The 24771-nt window shown below is 36.3% G+C and overlaps 1 protein-coding gene across 5 annotated transcripts; it reads left to right on the top strand.

Annotated features, from left to right (window-relative positions):
• The first annotated feature begins 5616 nt into the window (after nucleotides 1-5616).
• Nucleotides 5617-24212, top strand: draxin (dorsal inhibitory axon guidance protein). 5 transcript variants are annotated; one of them, XM_023325779.1, is made up of 7 exons: nucleotides 5617-5808; nucleotides 16701-17224; nucleotides 18264-18490; nucleotides 21035-21146; nucleotides 21956-22048; nucleotides 22253-22342; nucleotides 23147-24212. In XM_023325779.1, the coding sequence occupies exons 1-7, from the start codon at nucleotides 5753-5755 to the stop codon at nucleotides 23257-23259; spliced, it is 1215 nt and encodes a 404-aa protein (XP_023181547.1). In that variant the 5' UTR covers nucleotides 5617-5752; the 3' UTR covers nucleotides 23260-24212. The 5 variants fall into 5 exon arrangements, with proteins under 5 accessions (XP_023181547.1, XP_023181546.1, XP_023181545.1 ...); XM_023325778.1 differs by having other exon boundaries at nucleotides 5619-5808; nucleotides 16704-17224; nucleotides 21032-21146; XM_023325777.1 differs by having other exon boundaries at nucleotides 5619-5808; nucleotides 21032-21146.
• The last annotated feature ends 559 nt before the right edge of the window (nucleotides 24213-24771 follow it).

Here is a 24771-nt window from a genome sequence, read left to right as displayed (position 1 = left end):
GCGTTTGGGAGGGGAAGCAGTTAGGTTTGGGTCATCATCCTCCTCCTCCTCATCATCAGCACGTCATCTTGGTTTCCAGAAGTGTGCTTTCCATTAGTCAGTGCTTCTTCTTTGAGGGCTGCAGTCGGTTTGTCATGTTCGCTCTCAGAGCTGGGGCCTCTGGACCTCAGATGGTGTGAGGGAGGAGAGGAGGGGGCAGGAGAGGCGTTGGGGGTAGGAGGTAAGGTGCTGATGTTCTCACTGGGGGGATTTGAATTGACAGCAGCGCTGTCCAGCCCGTTTGGTCTTCTTTTCAGATGTTTTTCCATTTTTGCCACAGGAACGACTTGTTTTTTCTTGCCCCGTTAAATGGGTATGCTGCCTTTACCCATTTATGAGTGGATCTCCAGGCAATAGGTTGCTAACACAAAATTGCTGTATTGTAGCTTTGCAAGTTTTGTTATGCCCCAGTGTGACTGATACCAGACATGTGGCAAAGCTCCAAATATTTCAATTCATACTTCAGGTGATCATCTTAAAACAAACAAAATAATCTTTGATTTAGATGGATACTATCATGTGGTTTTACTTTCAAGATTTAATAACTTTAATAATTCAGAACTTCATCATTTAATCTGTTTTTGTTAGATCAAGGGTATCCAAAGAAGGGCCCAAAGCCATTGGAATGATTTTGTTTGGCCCTGACCATTTTTTTTATTCATGGAAAGATTCTCACTGACGAGTTAGATGGGATATGTTGTTTACAACACGTAGTATTTGTCTTTTATTAATCACATTCTTTTTCTTCCAATTTAAATGGACAGTAAATTGGCACATGATAACATTTTACACAAAAGCTGAGTTGAGCTTATCCATTCATTAAATTAGGCAAAATACAGAAGAGTAAACCATATCCTGCTCTTGTTGTTAAGAATAGCAAATACAGAAATTGCACACAAATAAAGTAGGAAAATAATCAACCCCAAAAAAAAGGACATTGTATGCCTTTCTGTTAAAAAGCCAAATAACTGCGACCCATTTTGTATTTTGGATCTATGGATTTACAAATGTCTTTGTGTCAAAAGTCTGACTAATAGTCAAAAAAGCTGGTCAACACAGTTAGGTGAAGCATAAAGAGTATTGATGTCTTTTTCCTCAAAAATTATGTTTGCCACTTCTTTTCTTGAAATGTCTTCCTGAGTTTTTAACCCACTATGCTGGTGTTTTTGCAAAGTCATTTACTTATTACTTATTTGTCACTTATTTGTATTAAGTTACAGTTTGTGAACTATAGAACAGCATTGTGGGATCATTTTTCTATTTTTTTGTTAATTTTTGCAATCTATTCAGGGTGAAATGTACTGAAATGTGTCCATTCACACAAGCTTCTGGTGACATCAGATATATAAGTGACAAAGGAACTGAGTTCTTTTGATCACGTGTCCTGTTTTATTTTCCCTTTTTAAAGTATTAAAATATAAATACAACATAATTCCTAAGGCATAAAAAGGCACTTCCATTCTTCACTGACTATAATCACTTTATCTGTGAACATGCTTAAAATCCGTGACAAATGAGATATAAGATAACAAATGACATTTTGAATGATATTGTTTGCCCCTTCTCAAACAAGACATAAAGAATAACTTATAAGCTGAAGAATGAATTGTGCACAGAGGTTTTAATAGGTAAATTATGAAAATGTAAATTTTGGACATCAGCTCAACCCAAGACTGTAAATGAGTTCAGATTAAGTGATCTACTTGGCAGTTCAATGTTTATCAAGGGAAAGCAAAGTAAACCAAGATATTACATTTACATTCATGTTTATAACTTATGTCAGTTGTGCTAACAGTTGGACATGTTTTTTGTCAAATCACAAAGACAATTTCAATGGAAATGTAGCTGCAGTGATACAGACCAGCCCCTGCATGTTTCTGTAACCTTCTAATTATAGACAGGGCCCAAAACACACAGATGCCACAGGGCCTGAGAAAACAGTGCAGCATTGACTGCAACTGTTTGCACAACATTAATTATGGCAGTTACTGTAAACAAAGATTTCAAAGGACTTTTTTTTAGATGTGATTTTAGCACACTGCAGCTGAAGCTTTTGTTGCTTTCATGAACAAAACAATTAACTTTAATTGATTGAGTCCCCCTAAACAATACAGTGTGATTCAACTTTACTTATAAATGTGTAAATATAATACATATAATACATCTGTTGTGTATTTCTTGAGCAGTTTATAATGTCAGTGTGTTTTGTTTGTGTGTGATATATCAACACAAAACAGAGCATAGTTGTAAAGTCAAATGAAAATTAGGCATTATTTTTAAAGCTTAGTTTTATTTGACACTTGCCTGTGTATTTAGTTGAATTCGCATATTTAAATACACTGCATAAAATGCAAGGCTGGTAATTTATGTGTTTTATTTGTATTTTCAGCAAGGACAGTAAAACAACAACCAAGCAAAAACAGAACTTCGCAGTGGCAAAGTAATGGAAAAAAATGACAGGTCGACCAGAATATACGAGCAGTCGCTTAGTTTGCTTATGGCTTGGACCGGCCTTAATTTTATATGTATCTATCATAAAAATCCTCCTCCCAGTTTTGTGTTGAAGTTAGTAGCTGAAATATAACAAAATTTTAAAGGGATATTATTACATTAACAATATACTTCATTTAGAATTTTTATCACATACTGAAAATGGTTCTTAATGGTCCTTATAACTAAGACAGTGTTTTACACAAAAACATTTGCAGAAATAAATAGACCACTTAGATTATTCTAATTTCATGGCTTTACAATCTTAGCACATATTGTTGCTTTGACTCAAGGAGGCTGGAGGACAGAGATACAATAATTCTGCAGCTACACACTTATTGGCTATCTTGACAATAGTCAGATACATCAGTATCTGTAATAACATCCTCAGCACAAATTCTGATTCAGTTTTAATATAAAGTTTTATTAAAAAAAAAAAAAGAAACTAAAAATGTTATCATACAGCCTCTAAAAACACTTTTCAAGTCTTAAGTTTCCATGAGAGGAAATTATTGAGAAAACTAACAACTTTTTTTTTTTTTTTTGCTTTTGCAGAGAAGAGAAAGTGGAAAGACTTCTGTTACTGCTTGAGATTTGATATCACAGTTAAATACAGACGTGTGACAACATGTTCTCACAAAGACAGGTCTTGATTTCTGCAAATGTGTCACTGACTCCCATAATGATCTCTAAAAAAACATTTTGTCTCAGGGAAGTCACACACTCGGCAGGAGTTCCTCTTTAAATGTCATCTTTTTTTCTGTATAGCTGCCAATTTTGCACAGTTGTTTTAAATAAGAAATATAGGTGGCATTCTGAACTTCAAGTTAAAAACCAATTTCCTCATCTCTCAGCAAAGTTTGAGGCAGGTTTGAGGCAGCTCATAAGCCCATGCCTAAAAAAAGAACCTAAGTATAAGAACCTAAGTATTTGAAGTGATAACTAAACCCACAGACTTATATTCATGGGATTATAAATCTATGTTATCTTCTTCAACAGGCTCACTCAGTCTCCTTTGGTTGCAACCAATTTCTATGTCATTGTTGTTTGCATTAAGATTACATGCCTACAGAGCTTTTCCACTTGTCCCCATAAAGCTAACAAGCTCATTTTGTCACCAGCAAAACAGCACCCTACATTTCTAAATGTCATCCGATTCCCAAAAGTGATTTATGCACAATTATTTGGCAAATACACAGAATTAACTCTGCCAGGACACAAAAGGCTCAGGGTGTAAATTCAGATTGAGTGTGGCTGGAGTCTCTGCAGCTCTTCTTGAGGAGAAGCAGCCTATAAAAGATTTAGTGACCGGGTTTAACTGCAGAGAATATCTATTGTAGAAAACCCTTACTCTCTACTGAATATCAGTAGTAGTATTTCTCACATTTTCTCTCTGCTTATTGACTTTGAAAACATTTATTACTCATTCAGATGCACCCATAGATTCTGGCATGCACATCTACTATGTGATTATTTTCACATCGGTGCAAAGTGTCTGAAGTGCTTGGTTGAAACAGAAAATTATTTAACCAACAAATTTAGCTTCTTGCACTATTCTAAGCTATTTCAATAATTCTAGATTAATGTATTTGTTACAAATTAACTACAACAGCGTTACATTGATCTCTTCTTATGGCAAAAGTTTTGATTGCAGGCTGTTTAATGAATTTTTATGCAGTTGTTTGGGCTGATTAGTAACATTCTGTTCTTCAAAAGAGAAGCACATTTTTGATGCCCAACGCTTTGTCCAAGATTTAGTCTTTTGTTGAAGACATTCAACATAAATGATCAGGATAATCACATAATTATCAGAGGACTGTCCAGTATTGGAAGTAAGAAACCAAAAATTGGTTTAATATTTCAATTCTGAAGTGGTTTTGTCAAATGTATGTTTACTAAGAAACAACAAAAAAAAAACACACACACACAAAAAATCCACTGTGAAAATGTTCAGTTTTTTAAGACATGAAATGTATGGTGATATTAAGAAAGGGTGCATTTTTTTATATGCATAAAACAATTAACCCTTAAAAAGATTCTAAGGCACAGGTGTCAAACTCCAGTCCTCAAGGGCCGGTGTCCTGCAGTTTTTAGATGTGCCACAGGTACAAAACACTTTAATGAAATGGCTTAGTTACCTCCTCCTTGTGTAGGTAAGTTCTCCAGAGCCTTGCTAATGACCTAATTATTCTATTCAGGTGTGGTGCAGCAGAGGCACATCTAAAAGTTGCAGGACAGCGGCCCCTGAGGACTGGAGTTTGACACCCCTGATCTAAGGGATGAATTATTTCCATTTCCACATTGTGATTTGTTGTTGTAGATCAGGGGTGTCCAAAGTGAGTCCTCAGGGGTCGGCATCCTGCATGTTCTCTCCCTGGTGATAGTTACTTCCTCCTCCTCAGCATGTCAATGTTCTGCTGAGAGCTGCTAACAAGCTATCATTTGATCCAGCTGTGTTGAACCAGGGAGACATCATGCAGGATAGTGGCCTTTGAGGACTGACTTTAGAGACCCCAGTTGTATTTCTCAGAATTTGAAAATTTATTTTAAGACTTCAATTAAGAATTGTAAGAAACATCAATAAAAATAAGAAAATTAAGTTTATTATTTATCATGTTTTGTATAGTTGGAGCTGGACCATGAGCAGGCAAGAGCTTGGGATCATTGAGAGATGTTTAATAAGACAAAAAAACTTAACATAATATGAATTGATCTGGAAATAGAGCTTCTGTAGTTGAAATCTGAGGTGTGTGCATAATACAAATGTACTTATACTGTATATATATATATATATATATATATATATATATATATATATATATATATATATATATATATATATTAATAAATGCATTTGTAATGACTTTTCAGCTATGCTTTATATTCAGGTTAGCGCAGAAAATAAAAATTTATTCATTTTTTAAATTTTTTTATGTGTGCATATTTTTGTGACTTTTTCTTTACCTAATCTTTCCCTTCTTATTTCTCCAATAACGCCATTGTGGTCATTGCTATCACAAGCTTCTTTTCAGAGACACATTCAGTCCTTCCGCGGACGCGCAAGCGTGAGCGCGCACCCCGATCTGGCGTCTTTTTTCTCTGCCATAAGTAGGAGGAGAGTGTCCGGATGCTCGGCACATCATCTTGGAGAGCGGACCACCGGGTTGTTGCTTCTGTTTCTGCTTCTGCTGCTGCGCGGCGTATCTGTCCCACCTGAAGCCTTATGACCCAACTGCCGCTTAAATCCGAGACGAAATCAAAGGAAAACGACAAAACAACGTAAAGTAAGAATAATCTCAACACAAGCGTTGCGTTTAGATGCTATGTTAATGTTTTTACCTTGCATGTTATAATGTAAATGAGCAGCTTTTTTCACACTTTGAAGCGTTTTTTAGACGCTCGAGCGAGTTTACAGTGGCATGTAACTTTATTCATGGAAATTTGTTCTCTGAGTTCCCCCTATTAAAAAAAAAACCTGCTTGACTTGAAGAGAGTAACTTAATCAAGATTTGCAAACCCGGGGGAACTTAGAACAATTGTGACAAATTCATTGCAAAAATTGACTGAGTTCATACGAATTCAGTCAGCAGAAAAAACAAACAAACAAAAGAAATCCTGATTAAATGCTGAGTGAACAGAAACTCTGAATATCAGTTCAGAAAGATGAATATGTGAAATCACCCAAGGACACTTTGACGTTATGTTTCAAGCTGTATCCTTTCTCTGAGTTATTTTTCTGAAAATGAAGAAGTTTGTCACTAAAATCTATTTTTTGAGGGTCAGTAAAAGTGTTTCTGCAAAGTATTATCAATGATTTTTAAAATATTATTCCTAGCCTTCTTTTTTCAGTGATTTAAAACTATTTCCATCTCACAAATTGTTTCAGAATTTTGCTTTTGGTCTCAGCACGAGCTGCACCCCGCTACGATTCATCCTGAGTGAGATCATTGTTGATTGTCCATTCTTCTCGTGCACCAATGCTTCACAACTTGTGTTGAGTGCTGCCAAATGTGGCTGCATCTGTTTGATCCCTCAACTCTGGCAGGTCAGCAAGTGCTGCTCACTCCATGAAAAGGAGGAGGAGGTGAAGCCGAGGGGTAGAGAAAATTTGGGGTTCATATAATTAGTTTGCATGCTTCACTTCATAATGTCCAAACAGGAGCATTTCCCCCCTGCTGGTGGGTTAGACTGTTCCCATGTGGAATGTCCACATACAGACACAGGTGTCCACATTTCATGGGTCAGCAGAAGAAACAAGTTTTGTTGGTGGTTGAAGCAGCCAAAGCTTTGTTGTGTTTGAGTAGACACAGTTGGTGTTCCTTCCTGCTATAAATAAATTGGTGTCTTAGACACTTTACGTAAATGAGATAAACCCTCAATTTCTATTTCTTTACCACCTCTACTCTTTCTGTGTTGCATCTCATTTTCTCATTTTTCTCCCAGTTTCTCACCCTCTCCTCCTCCCCCTTCCATTTGTCTCTCTCGTTCTCACTTCTCTCAGTGGGTCGTCTCTTGTTTCGTTTCTTGGTGCTGCTTGTGCCTCGCAACATTTCTGGAACATGCCTCTGTGTGGGTGTCAGAGGAGGTCTCCCTGCTGTGAGTTGTGTGCATGCAGTGATTTAAGCAGAGTTAAAGTGTTGCTGCACTGGCATGAGTTTTCACAAGATGTTGTTGCTGCTGCGTTGCTTCGGAGACAATGTTCTGGTCTCATCCTGCATCTGTTGTACCTGCAATCAAATTACCGCCCAATTGTTTTGTGTCTTCCCTGCTCTCTGCTCATCTTCTGTTGCTGACAGATGGACCTTCCTTATGGCTCTTTTTTTTTTTTTTTTTAAATCACTGCTTCCACACCTATGAGCTACAGAAATCCCCTCCAGTCAATGTGTGAATCTCACCAAAGACTGTGGAGGATTTGACAGACAAAGCAGTTTTATTGTGCTGAAGTCAGTGGAATTGGTCCCTGAGGAAATGAAGTTTTATGGCGTTGGCTGCAGCTTGGCAGACTTGTTTTCTGAGCAGTGCCATTAACTATCTCAGTATTTTGCTCCAATTTTATTGAGGTGATATTTCTGATCACCCATGCTGCACCAAGTAGACGTATTAAAGCCAATGAAAGAGATGTAGAGGTAAGTGTTTATGAACCAAACATGCTTCATTCTTACTTAATTGCACAGTGATATTGCATTATGCAGAGCAAAGCCTGTTTGTGTTTTCAGCATAAATTTTTCCTTGTGATTACTGCAGTTAATTTTAGATTTTCTCTCTCATTATATGTTAAGTCTGTTTTAAGTGTACACTTCAGTGATCCATGCAGCTCGAAGGGGATTTTTTTTGTTAGTTTGAAGCCATACGCCCACATTGTGGCCTGTGGTTTCTTTTTGACAGACTGCTTTAAATGAGCAAATTATGCATAGCTCAAAAGACTGGGAAACAGCTGGCTTTTGAGTTGATTGTATTTTATCAAGAAAATATACTTACTTTTAAATTGAAGTCATTGCACATATACAGAATAAAAACGGTGTAAAGGTGTCTCTGTGTAACATGACGGCTCTCCTTGAACAGCCTGTTTCTGGAGTCTTTGTTTGCTGGATCCTTATGGCCCTGCTGGTTCCTCCGAGAGATAAAACAACGGGAGCAGATGGCTCCTCGAGGTCTGGTGTCACAGCAGGTGAAGCTAAAAGATGCACACATGCAGCAGTTTAATACCAGGGTCGCCTCCTGTTCCGCCCCGTCGCTTCTCTTTTTCCAACCTTTTCTGTCTCTGCCACGGATCCGGGTTCAGGCTCTGTTAAGTATATTTTTATAACGAGTCTGTCACTGGAGCACAGCGTTGCTTAAGGGACTGACCAGTTGATCACAGACTGGAGAGAGGTCTCTGATCTCATCAGAGCTTAATCATCCAGCACTCCAATAGGGCCCGCTTTGCAATTTGTTGCAAGATTACCAATCATTTTACACTTACACACTCTACTTTGATTCATGTCTCCCGGGTGGCCTTCTCGCGCCATGTGCTGTGCTTATGAAAGCTCCCACCACACACGCTCATACATATAAATTGTGTTTTCTACAAATGTAAACTATTACAGCTCAATTTCGGCCTCCCTGCCCTCGCTTCTGAAAAATATAGAATTGATTTTAAGATTTTATTGCATTTTATATTGGAGCTCACATTTTTCCCTTCAGCCTAGTGCCGAATTTAAACATTCAGTATAAGACGGTCAGAAGCAGAGATTCAGATCAAGAATTCAGTCTGAGTCTTAGAGAGATCAAATTAGTGTGAATTGTGTCATATTTATTTTAGGATTTTTTTTTTCATCCATCAAAATGTAAATAGTTATTACTCCCATGCTGTAAAAATCACAGTTGTAATCTCACCTTCACAGAAGATTCAACAACAACTGAATTGTTCAGAGCCAGCTAATTGAAATCTTAATATAAATTTTGGATCATCTGAGCATCACAAAAACTCTTCTACATTCATGGGTTTTTTTTTTTTTCATTTTAAAAATTTTTTTAAAATGTAATTTTTTCATGAAAAAAATGATGGGGGGAAAAAGTATATTTTAAAGTAAAATTAAATTATGTTTAATTTTATAAAGGTATCTATTTGTACTGCTTATTGGTACAGGAAAGAATCCATGTATTTGTGAAAAAAACTAACAAGAATTATATGATTATTAACCGCAACTTTGATTTTTTTTGTTAATTAAATAAAATCTAGAGCTGGCCTTATATTGCATGATGCCTTAAGGTACATTTCATGTGGGGTGAATATCGTCCACCAAACAGCACCATTTGTGTTTCCATATATATTTAAATTCACATTGTTTAAAAGCAGCATCAGGAGGGCAGATATGCTGTTACTTTGTGAGAATTTTGTTGTTTTATTGAGCAGAAAGAAAAATCAAGCCAGGTTTTGCCACGGATTTATCTAATGTAAAATGTGTCAAACAAGAGCCTTGAGAGAGTTTGACAAACGATTAAATTAGCACATTTTGGAGTGAATGTTAGACATAAATATTTTATAAAAATCTAAGATAGCCTCTTCATTGTTCAATTAAAACATTTGTTGTGTGCTTTTTTTTTTTTTAATTGAACTTTAAATCTATTTTTTTAAATAAGTAATACAGCTATACCTGCAATGTCTTGATGTTTAACTGTATTTTTTTATGATGTCATGCATGCATGAAAGCAAGGTATGGTAAATATATTTAAGTAAGTAAAGTTTTTCATGAAGGTAAGATTGGCAAAGCTACAGTCTTACATAAATGACCAGCTTAGATAGACATATTCTGGAGTGCGTGCGTTCTTTGAAAGTCTGATATTGAATGTTTTTGAAATCTTTAGTTAAGGTTAAAATTGTGTAACTCTTCAATGTAGCTGTGATTGTTTTCAAGAAAGACATACATGCAAATCAGGGGTGCACCGATTTATCACCCAGCCGATTTATCGGTGCCGATTTCTTTAATTTTGGGAGCTTGGCAATTGGTCAATACTTACATGTGAAGCCGATCTTATCCCCTGACATTATCTACCTCAGCAAAAGTCTAAAAATCAACCAATGTCCTTTTTTGCTCTCCAGTGAGAGAGGTTTGACTGATAGCCCACCAGATCATGTCTGCATGTTTGCAGATAATAGTACTAAGCCCACTCAGTCAACTCAGCAACAATCTTGCTATATTTAGTGACATTTCTGAAAAATTGGCATCAGACAAAATCGGAATCAGCAGGTCAGGCTTTTTAAACATTGATAATCTGAGATTGGTCAGAAAACTGCAATCGGTGCACCCCTAATGCAAATGTATTGAAATTTAGCTCAGTTTTATCGCAAATATTTCTATGTATGGAAACAAAGCTAATAAGACTGCAACTTAAAGTCACCAATAAAACATATTAGTGCATCTTGTAGAAACTTCCCGTTGTTTATTATAAAATCCAGCAGTGTATCATCGTTTGTCTTTTTTTAAAAAAAAAAGATTGCATTGTGTCATACAGAGATTAAAATGACCTTTTTGCAGCATTTTGAGAAGTAGTTGATTTAAACAGCTAACATTCAGCGAAAGGGTGCCTGCATTAAAGAAAATCTGGCAAACATAATTTTGAATCCCTCTATAGAGAGTATGATTTAGACAGAATATTAAGTTCTTTTGATAAGAACTCTTCTAATATCCTTAAGGTCGAGGTGATTCTTTAAATGCTTTATTGATAGCTCCTTTTGGTATAGTGGTTGCCATTCGAGTGGTAGATTATCCTCTTTGGGAAAGTTGATAAAGAAACCTGTCAGGCCACCAGTTTGTGGCGTCCCATCACCTCGGTGCAGATGCTCGTCCTGCTGTGCTTCACTAGGCTTGTTTTAATACACAGCACCAGCAGGAGGCTGTGGTTGTTTACTACACACTAGATGACACGCTTGAAACCCAGAATACCACCCAGAGTGCACCATTATCACCCTCACCCCGCATCTCGTCAAAGGGCCACCTGTTTAGTAGCACATGAAAGTCTGCGAGAGGGAAACAAGGCGCTGCTGTGCTGAGATAGTCAGTTGCATTCCCTTTCAGTTGACAGCTCTATTCAGGCCTCAGATTTGATGGGGAGGCCTTCTGTTCCTATGCAAGCGTCACATTTTTCCTCTTTTCTTTTTTATTGAGAAACTGGTTTTTTAGAAGGGTCATGTTGTTGTGAAGCTTCTGCTTTTATCTGCTGTGCAGGTGATTATGATTTGTGCTTGTTTCTGCAAACAGAGCATTTATCCTTTGATTTCTTCCACTCAAAAAAAAAAGAACAATCTTTGTCAGGTTGAGAATAAATACTTCTGAAAAGACCATTTTTGCTCTTATTTGTGAAAATAGAGCATAGCATTTTCTTGCATAGCAAAAAAAATGCTCCCACTATCTGGTTCCACTATAAGATTTTTATTTATTTATTTATTTTGGTTTTCTTTTTCTTATCTAAAAGACACAGTTGGGAGAAAACATGTTAATTGTGGGCTGAAAGCCAAAATTTCTTTGCAAAGCTGTGTTTAAAGTCATGAAATCTTGTTTTTAATATTTTTTCAGATATTCTATTGAGGATTTTTCTTTTTAAAAATAGGCAAAACAATAGCAGTTTTTCCACAGTACTTTTCCTTGAGTAAAAATATTTTGTCCCATAAAGCTTAGATTCCTTTTGACTTTCTATACATGAATTTCATTGGTGTTGAATATTTTATTTCCCTAATGCTTGTCTGCACACACATCTGCTTTTTTAGTACCAGTAGAAAGTGGGAGTTTGATATCACGATGCCATACAAAAAAGGAATCACGTGGCAACTAATACTGCTGTAAAATCTGCCATTATGTGCTTATTTCATTTATATTCAAACATCTATATTGCTCTAATTTTATATTTAACTTAAATTGGAATGTTGTTTTCTAACATTTATGGTTGTTCTGAACCTTGAATTATTTTAAAACAGCTTGCATTTTTTGTTGTTTCCGGAAGAGTCTTAGGAAATACATTTTGGAGCTTTTGTAACTTGTCAAAATAATGTTTGTAGCCCAAATTACTACAGTATGACACCAGCAGGACGCTCTTAAATGCAAAATGACAATAAAGTCAGTCTAAGTCTAAGTCTAAGTTAAAAAATTTACTAAACATTATCACATATGTTGTGAGGTTTTGCTAACAGTGATCATCAACCTTCCTGTATTCGTGTGACATTGGCCTGATTTTGTTCCCTCTATGAATATAATTACAGCTGGGTTTAGCACAGAGCTGTCAATGATAATGTACAGGCAGCCGACACACAGTTCAGGATAAAGTATTGATCTGTTTTAACTATTGGATATGCGTCACCCCTAACTAATCACTTTGGCATTTGGTCATTAGCATGCAAGACAGTGCAAGGCTAAATTTTTCAACCATAACCACTTAAATTTGTTTGCTATCTAAAAACAATTAAACTGTGAGCTGTGATTAAGCAATCGAAAAGACTAAAACAGACAAACAAGAAAAGAAGATTAGGTTCTCAAGGTAAAAATTATACTTAGATTCAGACTTTCTCCTGCAGTTGCTTCTGCCTCCTGTGGAGATGCAGACAAAGAATCCAAGATCATATTGTAAAGAAATCATGTATCTATGCAGAGAATACCATTTGAACCTCTCAGCTTTTCCACAGTGACTGTCTCTGCCTTGATAGGATGATTCTTTACAATAAGTGTTACAGGTAAATGCCAGTTTTGCATTAATTTAGAATAATTTGAACATTTTTGCAACAAAACAGAAACATTTCATAATTTCACTGAACCATTTAGATCCAAAAATCTCATTGATTTGTGTAAAAATGTACTTTACTTGCTTGTATTTTGTTTTTTGTTTCCAAAAGTGTTGACTTGGCTAATTGTACCAGAATACTAACATTTAAAGAATAATATGCTGTTTGTAAAAACGCGCTTCAGGTTTCCTAGTCATATTTGTTTTGGGTTTTTTTTATTAATTTTGTTGGTTCCCCGCCCACAGATAGTGGTGCCACATCCCTCATATCCAGAACTGTTATTCCTGTAATATTTGTCTATCTGCTGTGATCAAACATATTTTCACTTGGTCAATTTTTGGATTATTTTACTAGGCAGCTGGTTTGTTACTGGCATTTGAAGTAAACTTACTAGGACGTAACTTTTCTAGTAAGTAAATCTACATAAAGATGCTGGTCAGAAAAAAAACACAATAAAAAGTTTTAAAGAAATTGCCAATGAATTTTGTCTTCAAAATTTAGAAAAAATGTAAAAGGTGGTGATATTTTTCTAGAGAAGTTGATGAAAAAGAAATTTGAAATTATTTTACAATTGTTCAACATTTTTTCAAACAGCCATGAAAATAATCAACCAATTCTAGACCAGTGTCACTTAAATGTGCTTCAAAAACAGTTACATCAGAATATACATGTTTAAGCCATTTTGTGTCCATTTGTTAGTTTATTTGTCCACTCTATCCCTCTTTTGGTCTTACAGGGTTAAGCACTCAACATCAGCAACACTTCATATGTCAAACAAACAGATTCCCGTTCTGATAACCCTGATCTTTAACACCCCAAAGGCCTACTTAGAGATAAAGATCTCACCCCAGTGAAGAGCCACACGCACAAGTTTTCAAAGAGTCCAGCTGGTTGAACTCCCAGAGGTCCATTGACATACACCAGCTCTAAATCCCATGAGTGATACTTGCACTCGCACTGCAAATTTCCCCTGACATCAGCACTATCCTCTGTCCAATTTACGAACACACCCCCACACGCGTACCCCCACGTACACACACACACACACACACACACACACACACACACACACACACACACACACACCTCACACAAAGCAGACTATTCTTTTTTGTTATTTCTAGAAACCCTTAAATGTCCCATGTGTACCAATGGTGTGCCTTTCTCAACTTAGTGTGATGAAAGACCAAAGACCTCATCAGACCCCAGCCCCCCTCACAACTCAGCCTTCCAGGCTCGGAGAGAGCACACACTCACCATCACTAACAGCTCAATACTTCTTGCTTATTGATTTTCTGTATACCCTGCACCGCAGTTTGTCTTTTAACACAAGAGACCCGTCTGCTGCAACACCATAACAGCTGTGTGTACTGTCTGCAGCGATGGATTGTATCATTTTAAGAAGAGGACAAAACAAACAATTTTTAACTATGTCATCTTGAGTTTTACTAAGGAGGAAAACCATCTGTGCCTGTTGTGTGGTGCTGGGAATAACAATGAGAACACACGGCAGTGCCATTGACGAATACAATAATCTGAGGAGACAATAATCTATATGTCATATCCAAAAAAAGTCCCATTAGGAATCTACGCAGTTATTTCTTATTTACAGTCATGCTAAACAAATTAGGAAATGCATTCAATTGAAGTTCGCTTTTCAGATTATTGTTTTAAATGTTTGTTTGTTTTTTATTGTCTTTAAGCAGGTATTAAATATTATTTCATTAAGCCAACATAAATGTATTAAAAATGTTGGTCTGATTTAATATTGTAATCTGAAATGTTTTCATTCACTGTAATCATGTGATTACAATAATAGTAACATAACATGCTTCACTTGTTATCTGTGGAGTATGTGTTTTTGTGGAGCTTTGAATGCATGCAGGGATCAGTTTAAGGCAATTGAGATCGTGCCGTGATTTTTAAAAAATAGGTTTTTATTGTATAAACTGTCACAAACTATCTCGATAAGTGGAAAGCTATACAGTCAAGCAATGCAAAATACATACTGGAGGTAAACATGCTTTATTATTTTTATTTCATGTATTACTCCAAATCTTGCAGGGTTAAATTTAAATTCTTTGTAGCTTTCCTACTATGCATGGTCCTTCCTCCGTCTTAAACATGTAATTTTTAGTACATTAAATCATGAAGGCAAAGAGTTAGGTACACATTATATTTAATTTTTGTATTGTACCTATTGTATTGTATTTAACATAGTTATGCTTTGCATTAACATGATCAAAGTTCAATAAACTAAATTAAATTTAAATATGCCACTGAAGATGCAAGTAACTGCCTACTGATGTTAAATCAGAATGTAAGCTAAAAAAATGCTTTACCATATTGTCCTATAAGATAGTGGGCCTCGAGGCAGTGATAAAAAAGAATACATGTTCCACTTCACTGCTTTGTTCTTCACATATTTTATTCACATTTGGTTGCAGTGACACACCAATAATGTAGATATACTGAGCCTCATATTTCAGTTCAGTCACATCTCAGATATGTTGACTTTCATAATGAAAGGTGCAGCTGGAGGGCTCTTGAGACCACTGAATAGACAGTGATGAAAGATGTGCGCAGTGCAGTGTCTTGTTTTGAGTTATGTATGAAGGCACAATAGTGAAAATGTAAGAAGCATTGTGAAAAAGAGGAAAGGTTTTTTTTTTTTTTTACCCCTCCAAGGGGTCTTTTGTGGGCTCTAGTGTCCCTTATACGACAGTAGGCTGACAGGAAACGGGGAAGGAGAGGGGGGAAGGCATGCGGCAAATATCGTCGGGTTCAGGAGTCGAACCCGCGACGGCCGCGTTGAGGACTCAAGGCCTCCAAATATGGGTTGCGCTAACCCCTACGCCACCACGGCATGCCCCAGGAAAAGGTTTTTTATTGTTCAACCAGTAAAGCCCCGTTGAAATTACAAACCTATTTTTATCAGGGGAGTCCTGACCAAGAGACAGCAAAAGTTACACAAAAATTAAAATTAGGCTACACGATTAAAATGCCAAACAAATATTTTTTAAAATGGTCACAATTAAAAAACATAATCTATAGAACTATTGGTCTGGACTGAATAAGCTCAATGAAATAAATTCAGTTGATTTCCAGTCTTTCTGTAAAACACTTCAAATTTAACTTAAAGTTAATCCTTTCAAGCTTAATGAAATACTACTAATACTACTATTGCTACAGTTGCTGTTCCTTTCTCAATGTTGTACCCATAAACAAATAGTGAGCACTCAAAGTATTGCATGCAAGTCTATTTTCTTTATCGTATTTTTTTAAAATTGCGATGTTTGTTTTATTTCACATATTTAATTGTGTAATATTCTTAGACTTTGAATTACACCCTATTTCCATTTATTTTAAACCTGATTGCTGTTTGTACTAGTTGTTTCTTATTCAATTTGACACATTGGCGCCTTTGAGCAAACGAAGTCAACTTCAGACCACCTCTAACTCATATTGGTGTCTTGAAACAAATTTTATTTTCTGTAAAAAAAAAAAATTACAAAATTGTTGATTGTTAAAGCAGATGCAAAACCTCTTATTAACCAGTGCAAACAGATGAACTGTCAATACAAGATGCCCGGCTGCAGATGCTCCATTTGTTCCGAGAAAACGACAAGATGCCGAACATGAAGCACAAAAGCTTAGCTAAAAATTTTGACTCATCTATGTTCTTGAAGTAAAAAATAAAAGTATGGTTGTCTAATCATAATTAAGTATGTTTTTATGGCTAAAAATGACTAGACTGTATGTAAAGGTGAAAACAAATTATTAAAAGCAAAGGACCATTGAAAACTCAGTAAAAGTGTAAACAGGATTGAGTCTGCTTGTGTTTAAGAACTTCTAGGTAATTTACATTTAATAAAAAAATAAAAAATGAACTGTACTTAGATGTGTTTTCATCTCTCAGCAGGTGGTGCCGTGTTGGAGAGAAAATGGCACTCCACTGGAGTCTGCTGCTGGTGTTCCTGTTTACCATCCTGGCTCTGTCACAAGGTACTGATCCTGCTGCTCCACATGGCAAGAGGAGAAAGGCACAAACCGCAGCAGGTAGCAGTAATGCCCTACAGTACCCTGGTCAAGTTCTGCAGAGCCAAAGCCATGGCAGGGATCGCAGGGGGCACGGCAGCCAGAGGAGCCGCTACGCTAAAGGCGAAGCTGGAATCCTCTCTCACAGGGGCCTGCATCCTCTGCCCAGGCTTGGTGATGAGGAGACGGGCCTGGAGGGCCTGAACCCAGTGAGAGTTGAAATGGGCCCAAGCAGGGACAGAGCTCGACAGAGTGCGAAGAGCTCATCCCAAAACCAGGAAAGCAAGAACCAGGAAAACCAGCTAGTAGGAATACGCAAGGTAAGAGGCCACGGGAATGGACACAGGCACCTTTTCGAGAACAAGAAGCAAGGGAGTCGACGAGACAAGGTGCGACACAAAAAAGGTGAGATTTGCACAAGTTCAGGTCAAGTGTTTAAACAGAACTTTGAGTTGAACCATTTTCAGTTCTAGACCAACAACGAAACTTAACATTGATGTTGCTATGCATTGCTATAATTCTCAAATCAAATATGTTTAATTTTAATGTTATCACAAGCTGCAGAGCCTTTATAGCCTAAAATGTCACAGTAAATACTATTATAATTAAAGGTCTAATAATCTACCCCACAAAAGGTATTTGTCCTCATTATCATTTAATTCATCTTTACTCAAACAAAAGAGCAGTATGGAGCTTTGTTAGTAAAGCTCTTTAAAGGAAACCAATAAATCCACGCTGTTTATTATGAAATGTACATAATACAAGTTGGTGATGTTATAACAGATTAAAAAGACAGAAAAACATTTCATTTAGAGACATTTTCAATTTTTTATTATTTTATTTTTTAAAACTCCTCCAGGGGGTCTTTTGTGGGCTCTAATGTCCCCTATATGAAAGTTGGCTGACAGGAATGGGGGAATGAGAGGGGAGAAAACATGCGGCAAATATTGTCGGGTCCGGGAGTCGAACCTGCAACGGCCGCGTCGAGGACTCAAGGCCTCCAAACATGGTTCGCGCTATCCCACCACGGCACGCCCTTCGATTTTTAATTTTAAAGAAAATTGTTTAGTTAACTCAGAATTCTGAAACTGATTTGTTTGTCATACAGCATTTTTATATCTTCCTCCACAGATTCGCTACTAAATTGAAGTCAGGACTGGCTTTTATAAAACATTAAGATTATTTCCAACCTAAAGAAACAGAAGTTTTCATTAAACCTAAATCTGCCTAGTGTATGAACAATTTGGACCTTAAATGTATGCATAACTTTGGTATGATTGGCAATAATAATGTTCAGGAGGAAATATTTTTGAAAACAACATCTGTACGAAAAAAGCATTGCAAAATAAATAGGAGTTGTTATGAAAAAACGAAACGATCTGAATATGCTCTTGTAGATTTTGTTCAGATCCAAAACAAAACAACAGTTTTTCCATCTTGTCAGGGTTTCCCTCAGGGCCTGAGGCCAGCTCTGCGTTCAAGGACAGAGACCAATTCGAGGATCCTCCCCCTTCTTCATCCTCACCATCTACCTCCCCCTTCCTTGGCGTGACCCCACCCAGTGAACCCCCCTCCCCCATTGACAGCCTCTTTGACTCTGACTCCTCCATGGTTACCATGGCGACGAACGAGCATCCCCCAACGCGTCCCCCTGGCTCTGCCAAACCCCAGGTAACCTCAACAAAACTGGAGTGCTTATTAAAGGCTGTGTCTCCTGTACCTCAGTGTGACTCCAGTGTGCCAGGGAAATGGAATGAAAATGGGACCCCATTGCTGCAGTTATGCTGCTCCAAATCTCTTAGCTCATCTTAGAAAAGAAATTGTGAAGCTGAACGCTGCTGGTGAAAAATGTCCTCCAGCAATCCAACCTCTCTGGCTCTTTGTTGCAGTGTGTTTGAGAGGTATGACCATATTCATTGTAATTGTAGCGGACTGCTGGCTCTCTAAGTTCGAGAGCATGTTTTCTGGGAGCACCTTTTTGTCCATGTGTCACCACCATTCCGGCTTTTTTCTTCTATTATGGGCTTGTGTTCTGGAGAAACTGCAGGGTGCAGAGGCCGACATTGACCACCTGTCACATCCACCCAGAATGAGAAATACATGTTTTCAATTAGATCTGTCCATTTCTGGGCATGAAGCTAATTATGCGCCCATCTTTGGGTGAAGTGTAAAAGAGAAAATTGATTTCTTAGAACCAATTAAATTATAAAACTAGGACTTTATCAACTATACAGCATAACTCTTGAAAGTGATGACATAACACAAAGAGCCACATGATAAGCCCCATTTCTCCTTGAGATCTCTGTAGAAATCCAACTACTCAATATTTTTATTTTTTCATAGTACCTTGAAGAAGTATTTACTCACCCTTAACTGTACAAACACAAACTTCAGTCTATTTTATTGGAATTTTATGTGAGCGATACACACACAGTAATGTGTAGAGTAGTGTAAAAAAAAATGTAAAGTGTCTTACTTACATTTACTTTCTGTCCCCTCTGGACTCAATGCTTTGTAGAACCACATTCTTAAAAGCATAGCTGCAAGTCTTTTGCAATATGTCTCCATAATTTTGCACATCCAGGATCTAAAAATGTTTGTCAGTTTTTCATCACTAATTATCTCAAGCTCAATGAGATTAAATAGATAGTGTGTATGGAAATTGTGTGTCGGTTAGTTTTTCTCAACATAGATTATTTTATATGGCCAAATAGTTGAATTTGCAGTATAATCTCATCTGACCACATGTCTTCTGTGTCCCCTACACTGTTTATTACAGAATTTATAGCTGTGATATTCTTTCAACAATTTCTTTCTTCTTGCAGAAAGGCCATTTGTAGAGTGCTACATGAAGGGTTCAAGATTGCCAAAAAAACCATCATTTCTCAATTTATAGAAAAACCAAGAGCAGATAAGGACCAAAATGATCATAAAAAAATCTATTGGGCTGAAAAAGATTACAAGGACATTTCTAAACTTTTGAAAATCCAGCGAACCACATAACAATTCACAAGGTTTAATGTCTTGAAACAGGTGCTGTGCACTGACATCCAAGAAGGTACATTTTTCTAAAAAAAAAGAAAAAAAAAAGTAATTAAATATTTTTGTACTATGAAAGACTAAAAAAAATCACCCTAGGAAAACCAGTGTTCACAGGTTTGAGCAAGAAGCAAGATTTTTTTAATTAGCACTTAATCCACTTTTTATTCAAGGTTTAAAGAGCTTCTGTGCAGAAACTGGTACCTCCTGCTATTAAACTAATTGATATTTCCAATAGTCTATTTCCAGAGGCTGAAGGAAAGTATGGATCTTGTTTCACCAGGGGGTTATTGTTTAAAGAATTTCATTTGAAACATCTCAAAGTCCTGCTGACTGAATTACACTGTGAGGCATTTGTTTTCCATGAAGGAATTGAATCTGGAAATCGTTTTCATGGCTTTTATTGCAAAATAGAACAGCTCAGAAAATGACGGTGGAGATTTGTTTTGCTGAAGAGACACAAATTTCGCATCTGAATATTATTATTTAATTAAAGAAAGAATATTTAAATTTTAAAGCACTTCCACTTAAATAAACACATGACTCAGGCCAAAGATTAAAACATTTCAAACAGCAAAGTGAAAGAGAGATCATTAATTTTTAATCTGAGATATTGCTTTTAAAACTTTAGACCTAATAGGGGCATAATGTATTTATTAATCCTTCACTATCATCTAGTGTTTTGTAAATGTTACAATGCACACAAGCGCTGCTCCTGAAGCATTTAATGCCAGAATTAGTCTTTGCCTTTCCTTAATAAAAACAAATTAAGTATGCAGTTGTGTTTAATAATCTGTAAGCTTCAGTCTCTAAACAGTGTATTTAAAACAGAAGCAGTGTAAAGTTTATTTGTATGCTGGTCTGTGGGCAGACATTTTCTCTGCTACCAATCGATTGTTTTCTGAAGCTTAGCTGTTGTCTCTGTTGTCCTTTCAGGACAGTTTATGAATCACTGATGCTTCACTGCTGCTGGTCACAACAAAAATGTTGCAATAAGAACAGCATTAATGCATTTACCTGCAAACAGTTTTTAATTGGGAAGAAGATTCTTGTTCATCTGTATGTTATTTGTTTTTTTTGCACAAAATCCGTGTGAGACTTAATGATAATGATTCCTCTGAAATGATTGAAAATACTGTGATCTTGCAATTTAAATTTAAGTTTGACTTTCAGAAGTCTGGACAAGGTCAAGGAGAGGTGATGCCAACGTTGGACATGACGCTCTTTGACTGGACGGATTATGAAGATATGAAGCCTGTGGATTCCTGGCCATCTTCCAGAAAGAAAGGTTCATTATGTCACTGTAATGCAGGTTTATTAAAGATTTTAATTGACAGGGAAAATCCTATTAAGGACATGGTCTCTGATTAAAAAAACAACCTGCTGGTCTATATAACGGTACAATTTTTTCTAACAGATTTTTAATACAATCATTTATTTTTAGATATTGTTGTAGGGCTAAAACACACATGGGTTTTACAATACATACATTTCACAGCTCAAATAATCAATTATGTGAACAGAATTGTCACATTAGCTTCCTGTTATAAGCACAGAGTTTAAGGCTTTGGTCATGGTTTGTAGTGCAGTTTTGTTATCACCTGTGAAATCAAAGCTTTTCAGTTCAATTTTGGAAAAGTCACTTAAATGAAGAATCTAATTTCAGATAGATTTGTGGGGTGCCAGAACTCTAATAGTCGGAAGAGAAGTTTTTAAAATCTAAACCACTGAATTCCAGTCAGTGTTTTAAAACAGAATATACGACTTTTAAAGAAACATGTTCTGTTAATTAAGAAGAAAAAAGACAAATTCTTCTTAAGCTAATTCAGTTAAAGAACTGAAAACCTCTATTACAGATTTGGGAGAAACAATTATGATATCTTATTACAAAATAAAGGCCATTTTTATGTTATGGTAAGAGTCTGGGATCACTGAAGTTGTACCCTGAGCCTAGAAGATAGATGAATTATGTCTTGTTAAAACCATAAAAATACATTTTGAAAACCGTGAAGAAAAGATAATTGCCATAGTTACAACCTCTTTGATCAGTTTTGTTTAAAATAAATCTTTTGTGTTGAAATGATTTTCCTGCTGCAGACAAGAGACGGAGTAAAAACCTCAGCAGTGGAAATTTGACAGCAGATGTGGATGCAATTGAGCCATGTGACCACCATCTGGACTGTCTTCCAGGTCAGTGTGAACACAAATAACTCTTTAATTAGATAGAATTTGATTATTTAATTCACACATCTCTTAACTCAACAAATTATTTCATCACTCCAAAATAAACATCTTTTAGATCACCCTTGTCATAACACAAAAAGTGCTTCTAGCAATCCAAACTGTCTGTGTATTAATTTTCATGTTATAATTTGTGTATTTCTTGTGCATCAGGTTCCTGTTGTGACCTGAGACAACATGAGTGCAAACCTCACAACAGGGGCCTGAACAACAAATGTTACGATGATTGCATGTGTGAGGAAGGTAAGTAGATGTGATTTTGATTGTTTTTAATTGTTGACTTAAATCAACATCTCAATTTTATTATAAATAATTCCAAAAGAATTAGACTAAAGCTACCTCAAACATGCTAAATTATTCTGTGAAACAGAAATACAGCTACTGAATAGAATGGTTTACGTTTAAAATAAACACAAGTCTCAGTCAATTGCTCAGATTTCTTTGGTTCTTCCATTCAAAGATTTTTTCTTTTTTTTATTACTGTTGTGCTTTCTCCTATAAAATACCAAGTCACATAAATGTATTCATCACTGTTCTGTGTTTTTTCCATTTATGAATGAGGGCTGTCACTGTGATTTCCTAGAGTACCAAAGCCTGCTGTGTAACACTTTCCTGTTTGATCAATGTTAAAGTCCAGTTTCTATCAGTTCTTGAATTTCTGTAGATTGGGGCACAATACGTGGGTTTTCAGATATTTTATCCAACTTCATCCAAGGTCTTGGGGTTTGAATCCCAGCCATGGGTCTTACTGCACAGAGTTTGATTGTTCCCCATGTGTATGCATTGGTTCTTGGTTTACTTCCTCTCAGAGTACAAAACATGCATGTTTGGTTAAATAGTTATGTTATATTGCAAAGTGCAGTGTGTGCATGCATCATTGCTTGTCCACCATCCTGTGTTTCCTTGTGTTTACTTGGGCTAGACAGAGAACCCATGAGGAGCATTCCTCAACTTTCATGAATTAATACTAAAAGTTTCCTCACAATGTTTCCGTAATCTTACATTTGGCTGATTTACATTTGAGCAAAGGTGCTTTATGAATTTCAGGATTTCGTTGTTATGCTAAATTTCATCGGAAGAGACGTGTGACCAGGAGGAGGGGCCGGTGCGTCGTCCCAGAGTCAGTCAGCAACGACCACGGAGGCTTCATCACCATATGAAGATGAGAGAGGAATCAGCATGGAGAAGAAACATGTGACTACATCAATACAACAGGACAGCCATGACACTTCTAAAGAACTAAGTGCTTAAAGATGATCCCTTGCTGTGTTTTTTTATTTTTTTAAATCGGATCAATCTGCAAATGTTAGCTGATTGGACAAAAATTTCTGGGCCTTTATATCTCAGTAGCAACTAATTAAAAATCCTTTAATGCTTCATTATGGGATAATCCGTGTGCCCTGTCCCAGCTAGTCAGCATCTTTAAGCACCTGGTTTTACTCTAAAAAAATATTTTAAAAGGTTTCTACAAGACTCTTTACATAATGTACCAAGCCCACTGGTTGTTTGAAAACGTGTTGCTGTTTTCATGTCATTTGATTGATCAAATTCAATCTGATTCACCAAGTTAAATTAGTAATTGTCACAGCTTTTAGATGTTGATTGACTTTGGTGTTGTCTGTCATGCAAAATTTGAGTTTGTTTTTAATTTTAGCAACAATCCTATACTGAATCCAATTGGCTTATCTCTTGATATATCTTTACAATACCGGTTTAATTTCTTTAGAGTTCAACATCTGCAAGTTGGATTACTTTAAACCCAATAAGCAATCACTCACTGGAATACGTTTTAAAAATCTGGTATGTTTTTTGTTTTTCTTTACTTTTAGCTTGTGGCCAGCACGTTGAGCAGGTTCACCATGTTAGTCATAAATACTATTTCAATTGCTCTGATACATAAATATAAGGCTGATCTAAATCCCAAGAACATTCTTAAAAATGATGCCACAGCTCAAAGTTTCCTAATGGTACTTGAATAAACAATAATACCGTTTTACTTTTCAGTCTAATGTCATCCATGTCCTAATATTTGTTTTGTATTTATTCTGTATTTGCATATATTTGTCTATAATTTCTGTTTTTCGCTTTTCATGATTAAACAGTTGCTAAGAAACTGTGTGTAATGTATCTTTTCCTATGTAGTGACAGTAGATTTTAAAAAATTGCTCCCTAACAAAATTTCTTCAGTATCAGCCACATGTGTAAATTGGAAAAAACAAATCTGGATTTTCATATTTAAAAAGTTCTCTTTACATAATTGAACTGAACTGAAGTACTACTGCTAAGATTGAACATCAAATTGAGGCTCTCAAAATTCTCATCACTGTAATATTATGTATGTCAGTCACAAAGTGGATTTAACCCTCCTGTTATGTTGCAGGTCAAATTGACCTGTTTAAAAAATTTTTTTAAATAGTTGTAAGTGGGTTTTTTGCATGAAACTTTTTCTATTTGTCTTAATAGGTGGACTCTACATATAAATTGAAAATGTATTCATTTTACACATTTGCAACACCCCCTGCGTCTACATACTACATAGATACTGTTTGGGTCAATTTGACCCAGCAGTCAAGTTGAAGGGCAAAACAAGATGAAGAAATGTCTAATTCTATAATTTTCCTTGCAGCTATGAACCATATTTCACCACACGCACAGAAACACACGCCACCACA

This window comes from Xiphophorus maculatus, chromosome 20 (genome assembly GCF_002775205.1).
Source record: "Xiphophorus maculatus strain JP 163 A chromosome 20, X_maculatus-5.0-male, whole genome shotgun sequence".
Classification (NCBI taxonomy): Eukaryota; Metazoa; Chordata; class Actinopteri; order Cyprinodontiformes; family Poeciliidae; genus Xiphophorus; species Xiphophorus maculatus.
Note: the sequence above shows the minus strand (reverse complement) of the source record. Positions and strands in the feature narration are given on the sequence as shown.

Excerpts from the sequence above, each read along its gene's own strand:
- draxin (XM_023325777.1), top strand. The coding sequence starts at position 5,753 with ATGACCCAACTGCCGCTTAAATCCGAGACGAAATCAAAGGAAAACGAC. Across the intron at positions 22,049-22,252 it reads CCATCTGGACTGTCTTCCAG|GTTCCTGTTGTGACCTGAGA; the intron begins GTCAGTGTGAAC and ends CTTGTGCATCAG. Across the intron at positions 22,343-23,146 it reads TGATTGCATGTGTGAGGAAG|GATTTCGTTGTTATGCTAAA; the intron begins GTAAGTAGATGT and ends TATGAATTTCAG.